This window comes from Balaenoptera musculus, chromosome 1, assembly GCF_009873245.2.
Source record: "Balaenoptera musculus isolate JJ_BM4_2016_0621 chromosome 1, mBalMus1.pri.v3, whole genome shotgun sequence".
NCBI lineage: Eukaryota > Metazoa > Chordata > Mammalia > Artiodactyla > Balaenopteridae > Balaenoptera > Balaenoptera musculus.
In genome coordinates this window covers 122,043,547-122,056,079 of record NC_045785.1, presented here as the reverse complement: position 1 = coordinate 122,056,079, position 12,533 = coordinate 122,043,547, and the positions used below count along the sequence as shown (strand labels likewise).

At 37.4% G+C, this 12,533-nt stretch overlaps 1 protein-coding gene across 1 annotated transcript in view; it reads left to right on the top strand.

Annotated features, from left to right (window-relative positions):
• The window catches only part of TMCO1 (transmembrane and coiled-coil domains 1), a 57,154-nt gene that overhangs the window by 6,407 nt on the left and 38,214 nt on the right, over positions 1-12,533 (top strand). Inside the window, exon 3 of the mRNA XM_036869504.1 lies at positions 3,269-3,328. Within this exon, the coding sequence (XP_036725399.1) occupies positions 3,269-3,328 (60 nt within the window). The remainder of the gene's footprint in view (positions 1-3,268; positions 3,329-12,533) is intronic.

The following is a 12,533-nucleotide window of genomic DNA, read 5'->3' as shown; positions in this document are numbered from 1 at the left end:
AGGGAGTGGGGGCAAGCATAAGACCATTGCTTATCTTTAAAACTGATTCTTTAAAATAAATGAGTGTTTTACTTTGGTTATTTATTTTTTTTAACTTTTTATTTTATATTGGAGTATAGTTGATTAACAACATTATGTTAGTTTCAGGTGTACAGCAAAGTGTTTCAGTTATACATATACATGTATCTGTTCTTTAAAATGTTTTCCAGTGACAACTCTCATTGGATGATTACCAACTTGTAGACTATTAAAATAGTTACTACCTGATATTTTAAACTTATATAAAAATCTAATCTATTCACAACTTCAGGCAAACAAAAATCCTTTATGAGTATAAATAAGTAGATAAATAAGTAGGCAGCCACAGTTGAAAAGGCAGATATTTTCTGTCTATTGAAACAATTTTGAATCAGTCAATCCATTTTGGACTTTGATAGCTAATAATGAATTTAAGGTGACTAAGGTGTATTTTCACGCATTTCAGTGAACAAACCAATCAATAGTAATAAACCAAACTGAAGGGAAGCCTTGCTATTGCATCTACTCTTTGTTCTGTAATAAAGCGATGGGAAGCACAGGCTCAAAATGTAAAAGAATAAAATGAAATGAAATTAAAAAAATAAAATAATTAAAACCTCAAAAAAATTTGTAGGGTTTTTGAGGAATACAAAGAAATATAAATATATTTGAATCAGAATTAGGTGTAGATTTTGTATCTTGTGCAGATCTGATCCTAGGCATTATTTGGAGAACACTGGTGTTACCTACAAAGCTGTCCTATTGTGGTGGGACCTTTGACAAAAGATGCTTTCATAAAGGTACCAAGTTGTTTGATTTAGGTGGTCTCTAGACTTATGAGTGTGCTCTAAATGTCAGTAAGTCTTTTTTTGTTGTGTCACTTTTATAACATAGACCAATGAAAGAACACTTCAGTAAATGAGAAAGATTAAAGTACTATATGTAATTGGATTCTTGTAACAAAATTATTTATTTGAGAGCATTTATTAAGTACAAATTATTGTAAAGTATGAAATATTTCTTTAGTTTACAGTGCAACAGGATAAAGCTTTTAGAGTAATTTATAAACTGTTTGACAACTCTGGAATTCAGAATGCAGCAATACCAGGTCATGGGTAAAAAATGTGTTTCATAGTAGACGGCTTTTATTTTTGTCAACTCTGATATCTCCATTTCTTTTCTTTCTTTTTTTTTTTTAGAGAAGGATCTCCCTTTATTTTTTTAAAAAATTAATTAATTTATTTGTTTTTGGCTGCCTTGGGTCTTCATTGCTGCATGCAGTCTTTCTCTAGTTGCGGCGAGCAGGGACTACTCTTCATTGCGGTGAGCGTGCTTCTCATTGCAGTGGCTTCTCTTGTTGCAGAGCATGGGCTCTAGGCGTGCAGGCTTCAGTAGTTGTGGCATGTGAGCTCAGTAGTTGTGGCTTGTGGGCTCTAGAGCACAGTCTCAGTAGTTGTGGCACACGGGCTTAGTTGCCCTGCGGCGTGTGGGATATTCCCGGACCAGGGCTCGAACCCGTGTCCCCTGCATTGGCAGGCGGATTCTTAACCACTGTGCCACCAGGGAAGTCCAATATCTCCATTTCTTGTTATGGGGTGAGGTTCTGGTGAATAAATATCAGCAAAAAGAGTTTTCTTCGCAACTTCACGAGGTTAAAAAACCATTAGGTTAATTTATATTATCCCTAGAAAAGATTTATCTAGTCTTAATCCAGTGTGCTAGAAGATCAGGTTAATGTTCATTGTATCATCTTATGTTTTTGTTCTCTAGCCTTCTGACTTTTTTTTTCCCCCTTGTTTTTTATGCAGTCATGGTTAAATGCCAAGTAGCTGTGTTATAGTCCTTCTGAGGTGGGAAAGAAATATTTTTTGTTTCTTTGGTTCATAATAATGATAAAGAATAAAGCATCAATGTTTCTGTCCATTATGTCTTTTAAAATGTTATTTCTGTAACATCTTGTAGAATTTGACTTAATTTCCTTTTATGATCTCATACTAGTAGTTCATTCCAAATCTGTCTTGGGACTTCCCTGGTGGTCCAGTGGTTAAGACTCCGAGCTTCCACTGCAGGGCACACGGGTTAGATCCCTGGTCAGGGAACTAAGATCCTACATGCCGCCTGGTGCGGCCAAACAAAAAAAAAAACAACTCCTTTTTCCCCCTATATATGTCATGTTTTATCTTTTTATCTACCTAGAACAGTACCTGTCACTTAGACACCCAATACATATATTCACGCACACACATTTTATTATAGTCAGAACTTTACCATTTTATTTTAGTCAGAACTTTACCATTTTATTTGTAATAGTGGAGTTAAATTGAATTTTATATCTCTTTGATAAAGGAGTAACACCAATTTTGCCTTTAGAATTCAGCATACTTAATATACTAAGGGAAAGATTCCTACCTGCCAATTCTCTTTAATGCAGCTTTTAGAAATAATACAGGTACTGTACTATTTGCTAGTAAAGGAAGTATACTAAGATAATATAAGAAACAGATAATGTAAATAGAGTAAAGGTGATTTTTGGTGTATCTATTGCTAGTCCATTCATAGGTGATTAAAGATAGTAAATATAAAATATAAATATGTTAACACTATTCTTCTTCAAAAGCTTACTGTTACTCTATCGTCATATTAATTGAAAAGCCTCAAAAAAAATTGGTCTTAGCTTTTTTGGCTCTCCTGATCTTCCTACCCTGTGCATGTGTTGCCATTTTTCTATACTATAATTGTTACTTGATTATGTGCCCTCACTGAATTGCTTTTTAGAGGGCAAGGATCATGTTTATCTTTTTATTTACCTAGAATGGTGCCTGTTAACTTAGGCAGCCAATAACTGAATGAATGAATGCCCACCTTCTATGGTGAATATGAGAATGGCACTACAATTAATCACCTGAGAGAGCAGAATTTTAAAATTGTGCTTAGACTCTACCTAAGGCAATCACCCACAGGTAATGGTCTGAAAATCATCTCAGTTTTGATTATGACTTTGTCTTTATAAAGTCCTTTATGGGTATTTAATTAATGATGCTTACAATATTGCTGTTTTATTTTTAGAATATTGTGTTTACCTTTTACTGTCAGCAGGTGTGGGAGCATACCAGTTAACCGTGACCATAATCAAAGGCAGCATGTAACTTTCTTGTAAGCTTCTTTCATTGGTTCAGCTGTTATAAAACATCCTTTGTTTCTTTTGTGTAATGCATAATTAATTTTTACTGTGTTACTATGTTGTTTACAGTGGAAAAGAAGAAGGAAACAATAACGGAGTCAGCTGGTCGACAACAAAAAAAGAAAATCGGTAAGATGAGTTATTGGTATACAAAATATTGAGGTTTCTTGGAAGAAATAAATTCTTAGATAATGAAAATGTAATAAAGTATTTAATAGTGGTAACTTATGTTTGTATAGTTTTATGATCTACAAAGCACTTGCATATGTTATCTTACTTGATTCTCTCTGCTTGTTTTTGCTCTTAGGTTTGAAATTTCAGTTTAGTGAAATGGTGTTGACAGTCATGGCTTTTGAACTTGGCTGAAGGTTCTTGGCATAGTTTGTAAAACGGTATTGTTTTTCTTATCTGAGATGATTATTTCCAGTTAAGTCTGAGTTACTAGTATTTATTGTTGCCATAGCTTCCTTACTGAGAATTGACTGGTGATGGAGATCTACCAAGATGTAGGAAATTTTCTGCTGAGTAATTTTACCTAGTCTGCAAAATAATTACATGTTTTTGGTTTTCCAGTGTAATTTAGAATTTAATTACAGAATGTAGTTCAGTTCCAAAAAGACAATTTATAAATGACTGCATGTGATTTGTATTTATACTTTATGATGCTTCCTGATTCTAAAATCAGAACAAAATGGTTGTGAAATTGTGTATTTGGATCAGAACTACGTCTCTATGCCTAGGTCACTGCTGTTAAATCCCGGGAGATTACTCTACCAGGCTAGACTATACAAGTGTTCTTTTCTAGCTAAAGCTTTTCAATTTAGTGTAGGGGTATCAGATATGTTCTAAATGGCCTATTCATTTAGTTCCATGGCAAGATGCTACTGTACATCTACTCTGTATGTGTCAGTCACTCTGGTGGGCATTGGAGAAACAAAGTAGAATTCTGTCTTTTAAGACAGGGGTCCCCAACCCCTGGACCACAGACCGTTATCAGGCCACACAGCAGGAGGTGAGTGGTGGGTGGGTGAGGGAGTGAAGCTTCATCTGCCGCTCCCCGTCACTCCTCATCGTATGCACTACCACCTGAACCATCCCCACACACACACCCCTGCCCTCCTCATCTGTGGAAAAATTGTCTTCCACGAAACCGGTCCCTGGTGCCAAAAAGGTTGGGGACTGCTGTTTTAAGAGGTCTAAAGAGGAAAAACAGATCAATGCAGTGTAATACTTACTTTTTAGAGAGATATTCTGAGTGTCATAAAAGTAAAGAAGAAAGGATATCCAAAAGAATCTAGAGGATCAGGTTTTCTTTAAGAGATAATGCTTAAGCTGAATCTTGAAGCTTTAGTGTGCATTAACTAAGTAAAAATATAAATAAATAAAATACTGGTCAGTTGAGTTCTTACCATCTGCAACACCCTGAAGTAAGCACTTGACATATTTTTTAATTCTCTTAACAATGGTATGTGGTAGTGAACAGTGTTACCTCAATTTTAGAGATGAGAAAATTGAGGTTTAAGTAACTTGATCTTGGTCATTCCGTGGTATGATGGATTAAGTCAGTGGTAGAGAAGGGGTTTGATCCTAGTCATTCATAACTTTAAGAATCTGCAGTTTTAAAAATTTTATTTATTTATTTATTTATGTTTGGCTGCTTGGGGTCTTCGTTGCTGTGCATGGGCTTTCTCTAGTTGCAGCGAGCGGGGACTACTCTTCTTTGCGGTGCACGGGCTTCTCACTGCGGTGGCTTCTCTTGTTGTGGAGCACGGCTCTAGGCACGCGGGCTTCAGTAGTTGTGGCACGTGGGCTCAGTGGCTTGCAGGCTCTAGAGCGCAGGCTCAGTAGTTGTGGCGCACGGGCTTAGTTGCTCCACGGCATCTGGGATCTTCCCAGACCAGGGCTTGAACACGTGTCCCCTGCATTGGCAGGCGGATTCTCAACCACTGCGCCACCAGGGAAGTCCCAAGAATCCGCATTTTTAAGCCTTGTATATTCTCGGTAGAAGTAGAGGGATCAAATAGCAAGGTATATACCTGGAACTACAAATAGTTTAGTATAACAAATAAAAAAGAAGGTATGTATAAAGTACAAGCAGACAAGGCTAGAGAAATAAGTAGGGCCTAGTTCATAAAGATCTTGATAAATTAAACTAAGGTAAGGAGGTTAACGTATGCAGAAGTCTTCCCATAACCATTAAGGGATTTAAACAGAGATTTGAAATCAGATTTTAAGGAAGACAACTCTGGCAATAGTTTGGAGGATGAATCAGAGAGGGGATGATTCTGGAGGCAGGGAAGTTATGAGGCTTTTTAAGTATCCTAGGCATACAAATGGCAAGAACCTGAACCTAGGCAGTGACAATGGGAATGGTGCAGATTCAGTGGATATAGAGGAAGTAGATGTAACAGGACTTGAAGGCCTTTTTTTTTTCTTAATTTTATTTATTTATTTGGCTGCATTGGGTCTTCGTTGCTGCACACAGGCTTTCTCTAGCTGCGGCGAGCGGGGGCTGCTCTTCATTGCGGTGCGTGGGCTTCTCACTGCGGTGGCTTCTCTTCATTGCGGAGCACAGGCTCTAGGTGCATGAGCTTCAGTAGTTGTGGCATGCAGGCTCAGTAGTTGTGGCTTGTGGGCACTAGAGCACAGGCTCAGTAGATGTGGCACATGGGTTTAGTTGCTCCATAGCATGTGGGATCTTCCCAGACTAGGGATCGAACCCGAGTCCCGTGCATTGGCAGGCGGATTCTTAACCACTGTGCCACCAGGGAAGTCCCAGGACTTGCAGACTTTTTAGATGTAGGGTATGTAGAGAGGAATGAGTCTGGGAAAAAGCCCAGATTTCTGATTAGGAGAGGAAATATCGGAGAAGTTGCAGATTGGGATGAGGAAGAGGAGAGGATGATTTCAGGTTTGAACATGTTAGATTTGCAGTGTCTGTGTGACAGTAGGGCGGAAATACTTGGTACACTGTTGGATGTATGGTTTGGAGCTGGCAGAGAGATAAAGGCTACAAATAAAATTTAGAATCATATGATTATAAATTATAATTGAGTCCACAAAGTAAATGAAATCACACAGGGAGACCATATAAAGTAAGAAAAGCAAAGGGTGAGGATGGAGAGAGTCTTGAGACATAGAAATTTAAGGGGTAGCAGAAGAAGTGGAGCTTGAGGGGTAGCAGAAGAAGTGGAGCTTGAAAAAGTATTGCCAGAGAAGTTGGAAAGGAGTTGTGTCACGGAAGTTGAGGGGAGAGTTTCAGAGGACAGGAAGGGTTAGAGGCTGGGTGTTAAATATCTAAGAGGCAAAACAGAGATAATTAGTGATTTAGCAAGAATAATTTCAGTGGCATGATAGGGGATAGAAGCCAGATTGTATAGATCAGGGAGATAATGCATGGTGAGGAAGTGAAGACATTGAACATGGGTAATTCTTTGGAGTAGCTTTGCTATAAAGGATAGGCAAGATATAAAAATGGAAGGCACATTACCCACTACCCTTAAAATTGACAACACAAACTATCTATACTCAAATTATTTTACCATGGAATGCTACCTTGAATTGTTTGCTCACCAAAATGTCATCAGAAGGTAAAAGAAATAATATTTATGAAGAGTTGCTTATCAAAATCTAATAGGAGTTACAAGACATAATATTTGTTAGGAGTTGCTTGAAGGACAAACATCCTATCCATTCTGTAGATGTCTAAATTTTACTCCTAATTAAACCAGACTATCAGAAATCTGTAAACCTAAACTTGTATTGTTTTGGACTTTATAAAATTGCTTCTACTCTATTTCACCTTGACATTTGCACTATTAGACATGTCATGAAAAACTCAGCCAGATAAAATTTACTGTAGTGCTGCTATGGACTATTTTTGAGAACATTATCTACAACATTACACGATACCCCTTTGACGAGAAATTGTGGAAACTTTCTAGTAGTTTTCAATGTCAAGACAAGCAGTGATTCTCATAAATAATTAATTTATTTTTTATCTTATTGACCCTGTGCTTGAACTGATGGTTTTTCCCTCCACTTTGAGACTGGCTGCTAATAAGCATAGAGTCAGATTTGCTATTCATCTCCAGCAACTTTATAAGACCAGTTAAATGTATTTTTGTATACTGACCCTATCTACAATTTTGTTATTATGCAGCCCTTACTTCCCCTTTGCTCAGATTCCCCACTTGGGTTTCTTTAAAAAAAAAAAAAATATATATATATATATATATATATATATATATGTAAACTCCTGGTGGTGCAGAGGTTAAGAATCCACCTGCCAATGCAGGGGACACAGGTACAAGCCCTGGTCCAGGAAGATCCCACATGCTGCAGAGCAGCTAAGCCTGTGTGCCACAACTACTGAGCCTGCGCTCTAGAGCCCTCGAGCCACAATTACAGAAGCCCACACACCTAGAGCCCATGCTCTGCAACAAGAGAAGCCACCGCAATGAGAAGCCCGTACACCGCAATAAAGAGTAGACCCCGCTTGCCGCAACTAGAGAAAGCCCGCGTGCAGCAACGAAAACCCAATGCAGCCAAAAATAAATAAATAAATTTATTTAAAAAAAAAACAAACATATATATACAGTAATGGGGAGACTATAAAGAATGATATTGCTGCATTGAAAGAAGGGAGTTTTTAGTAAGAGCGGTGTTGTCAGCAATATTCAGTGTTCCAGAGAAGCAAAATATCATTGATATCACTAGGTGAAGCTCTTAGAGATGATGGTCTTGGATAGAGACATTAATTTGAAACTGAAGTATCTGAAGATTTTATGTTTCCCGTTCTTAATTTCAGGAGCAGATGTTTTGGTTATTTTACGTTTCCCTCTCATTAAAGAGAAACTACTTTTGATGTGTGAATTTTATTTAGATATTTTGGCTGCAGTCAAGTTACCTCAAGTAATGAGGAATTTAAGGATATATGTGATCCAGAACTCAGGAAAAGCTGAACTAATTGGTTACAGGAAGGCAGGAACTGTGTTAAAGCAGTTCCTGCAGGCAGAGCAAGCCCTGGGATAAAGCCAGACATTGGGCTCCACTCTTAATTTATAGTACTTCTCTCTCTTCTGTTGTTCAACTTCCCCACTTTCTCTGCAGTGCTTTCCTAGCATTTAATTTTTGCCTGCGCCTAACTTTGGCTTGTGTCCTGTGGTTCTTTCTGTATCAGTATTACTCATAATGTGCTCTCTAGGCCACCTATATCAATATTGCTTGAGATACTTGTTACAAATGAAGGGTTCTGAGTCTTACTCCCAGGCTTTACTGAATCAGAATTTCTGGACATGGGACACAGGAGCCTGCTTTTTTAACAAGCTGCCCAGATAATTTTTAGACGAACTAAAATTCAGGAGCCAGTTCTACATTACTGTTTTGCTGTTTCTGCTCCCACAGTTAAATGATTCACTTTCCCAAGATTTTTTGGTTTAAATTCCTGAAAGACGGAATCTGACTAGCTCAGCTCATCTTTTTATGCCGTAGGTCATGGGTAAGCCTATGGATTGGCCTCCTTTTTGGTCAGTAGTGGCAGGGCAGGGGGTATTAGGAATCTTCATAAGGTTGAACCTCAACAAAGACTATGATGAGAGGGAGATATTCCCCAGAAGGTGGCTAGAGAAGGGAGAGCAGGCATTCTGAAGCTTTGCTGAATGGGGCGTGTATCTCCTTTCTTGGTGACTTGGAAATATGGGAGGACATTTTTGAAATTTATTTGGGGCCCTGAATTTATATATTTATTCAAGACGTTTATCTATGCTATTTGGATTTTCTATAAAAGAAGGCTGTATCAGGCATTTCATTTAAATTTTGCTTCTCCCAATCTACATGAAATTTTAAAGGCATGTCATTAATTGGTCTTCCATTCAAGACAACTCAGAATATAGAAATGTCATGGCATACCCAACTCTTTTAATCTATAGAGAAGCATCTGCTATTTTGATCATCTCTTCCTTATTTGAAAATGTTCCCCATCTCCCAAACTGTCGGTTTGATCAGACTACCCAGTTACCCCGTGAGTACTTTAATTGATTTATATTCTTTGACAGAAAAGTCACTGGTTATTTATTTTTTATTTTTTAAATTTTTTTGGCTGCATTGGATCTTCTTTGCTGTGCGTGGGCTTTCTCTAGTTGTGGTGAGCGGGGGCTACTCTTCGTTGCAGTGTGCGGGCTTCTCATTGCGGTGGCTTCTCCCGTTGTGGAGCATGGGCTCTAGGCGCACGGGCTTCAGTAGTTGTGGCACGTCGGCTCAGTAGTTGTGGCTTGCGGGCTTTAGAGCGCAGGCTCAGTAGTTGTGGCACCTGGGATTAGTTGCTCTGTGGCATGTTGGATCTTCCTGGACCAGGGCTCAAACCCATGTCCCCTGCATTGGCAGGCAGATTCTTAACCACTGCGCCACCAGGGAAGTCCAATCACTGGTTATTGACTAAGGTAAATGATGACGTGTTCCTTTTCTAGTTAAATTATGTTATCTTGTTGTACAAAGCCTAATGCTGTCAAATAAAAATGTGTGATAGATTGGCTTGAGGTTTGTTCATTCTTTGGTCAGAATGGATGTCATAGTTGCTATTAGTGTATTCCAGTACCTACAAGAAATATAGCTTCTTTTTAATTGGAGTATTCCCTTTTAGAATTTTAATGTTTCCTTTTGTCTATCATCTTGGATAATAAATCATCCTAGAATATAAATATATCTTCTTTATACTTCCAGTTTTTTCTCTCCATGAAACTTCCTCAAATTTCATAGAGAGTGTATTCCAAAAGTTCAGTAGTAAAAGGGTGTATAGAATTCCTTTCAGATGGAGGAACTGAGGTATGATTCTCCTCTGTATTAAATCCTGAGGTTCTGAATGGCATAAAGAATAGTTCACACAGGACAAGTGAACACTGAATGACATAGAATATTTATTTCCAGCACTTGGCTTGGAACCTTTAAATTCTAGATCTTCAGGGGAGGTGTAGAAGGTTTTAGACATACGTTTTCTCCCTCCTGATGTCAACATAACAGTTGAAAGGTGGGTTGGGAAGTACAACCATCTTGGAAGCCTTGGGCTTCTAGATGTTGAGTTTTCTCAAAGGAGAAAACTAAGGCGAGTGAACCTTAGGAGGAGGTTCACTAGCTATACTTCTTATAAGTAACACACCACCAAGATGAAAATAACATTAGACTGAGACAGTGACTTCCCTACCTTATTGGGGCCAAGAAACAACTTTCTGAGAGGAGTTATGCTAGTTAACTGACAACAGTTAAGGGCTAAGTTACACACAGAGCAATAGAGAACCAGTCAATCACTTTTACTTATTTCAGTATACTCTTAACTATTTGGGGTACTAGAAGTTAAGAGTTAACTAGCTAGCTCTTATTGCGTCATCTCAACCAAAACTGTTCTCATAATTACATGAAGCATTATGGTCAAATATTTGATTGCTGCTAATAAACAATATAAATCATCATTTCAAAATAAATTGTTTGCACTTATTTTACTTACTAATGTGACTTTCCCAGAAATTATTCACTTGAAGAAACAAAGTTTCTTGATAAGGGAAAAGCAGGTTGTTTAAAAAAAGATACTTTTTTCAGTACAGTTTATTAGAAGTTGGATTATTCTTATAAAAGCATGTATTACATGGTGGTTATATTGACAAACCTGTCTTCGTAAGCTTATTTAACCCATAATGTAATGTAAAAACTTTATTCTTAGGGACAATAGTTGGTTTTGTTTTTGTTCCTCTTTTGTATTGCTGGTAATTAAAAGCAAAATTGGTTAGGAAATAACATTTAAAATTTACTTAAATCACTGAGGCTTAAAGAAAAGTAGATTTGATTACAGTATGAGAGATAGAAACTCTAAAAGGATGTTTTAAGTACTTTTAAGGACTTAAATGTTTCACTTCTCATTGTGTCTAACAGAATATCCTTGTAAAACTTGAATCTTATATTTTAAAATAATGAGAATGAATAGAATAAATCGTTGCCTAGCAGTTTTATTAGAGTCAGGGTTTGATAGTCATAATGGAAGAGAGATAGAGAAGGAGTTTAATAATTTTCTAAGACTGGAAAGAAAATAAAGAGGGTAAAAGAGAACGTGGGTATTGAGAGAGAGAGAGATTAGGAGGATCTGAGATACAATTAACTGAGCTGGGAATGGAGAAAACTGAAAATGGAAAAACTTTAGATTAGGCATTGGGGTTAGTGGGGAGAAGGGGAGGTATATAAACCTAACTGTGCCTTTATGGAGATATTTGCAAGTTTATTGTTCATAACTTGGGGAGTACCTGAAATTGCTTCCCTATTGGTAACATTTCTATTAGATCAGGTTTGCTGTTTCCCACATGGGCATTTCTGGATTTCTGAAAACTCTTACATTGTCTAGGACTTTAAATGTTAAAGTCCTTGTAGTGTTTATGCTTCTTGAGGCATCTTAGCATTTCCTGCCAACTAAGCACATCAAGGTCATAAGAAACTTGACTCTGTTTCTTTTATCCCCTCCAAAACCAGATGAACGTTAACTTATTTCTGAATTATTTGAAACCAACAAAACCTACTTTATTTGTATATGGTGGGCACCTAAAAACAATTTGAGTTGAAAAATCTTCAGTAACCAAGCACAGTAGTGTTGGGATATATCATAAACCTGTACTGCTGTATTCTTCTTAAGCCATGTATACATACAGTCTACCTTGACACTACGTATGGTTAGAGCTTCTGTTTGGACATAATTGAAAAAAGTGGAATAGAACTTCATAAAAACTGTGTCACTGTAGTGTCCTCTCAGCCTTTCAGGTTTTAAGTGCCTCTTCAGGCTACCAGCTTTATCATGAAAGACTCCTGTCCCTGGAAGGGGATTTTTGGTGTACGGTATCTTCAGATCAGCTTTTATTATATTGCTGATTCATTAAGCAATATTGAGCATATACTACAATACTGAGCAGCTAACTACTTGCTAATTACTGAGGATACAAAGATGAAGAAGTCCTTGTCCTCCAGGAGCCTGCCATCTAGTTGCATTGTTAAGTACATAAACAGATCATTATAACAAAATGTATAAACTCGGTGAGTATAATGATAGAGATGTGCTTGGAATATTCTAGAAGCATAAAGAAAGGACTTCTAATCCGGTGTCTAAGACTGCATTGTCCAGTACAGCAGCCTGTAGCTACATTTGACTGTTCAGATTTTAAATTAATTAAAATTATTAATAAATGAAGTTGAAATTTTAGTTCCTCAATCATACTGGTCACATTTCATTGCTCAGTAGCTACATGTAGCTAGTGACTACTGTATTGACAGCACAGATATAAGATATTTTCATAATTGTAGAAAG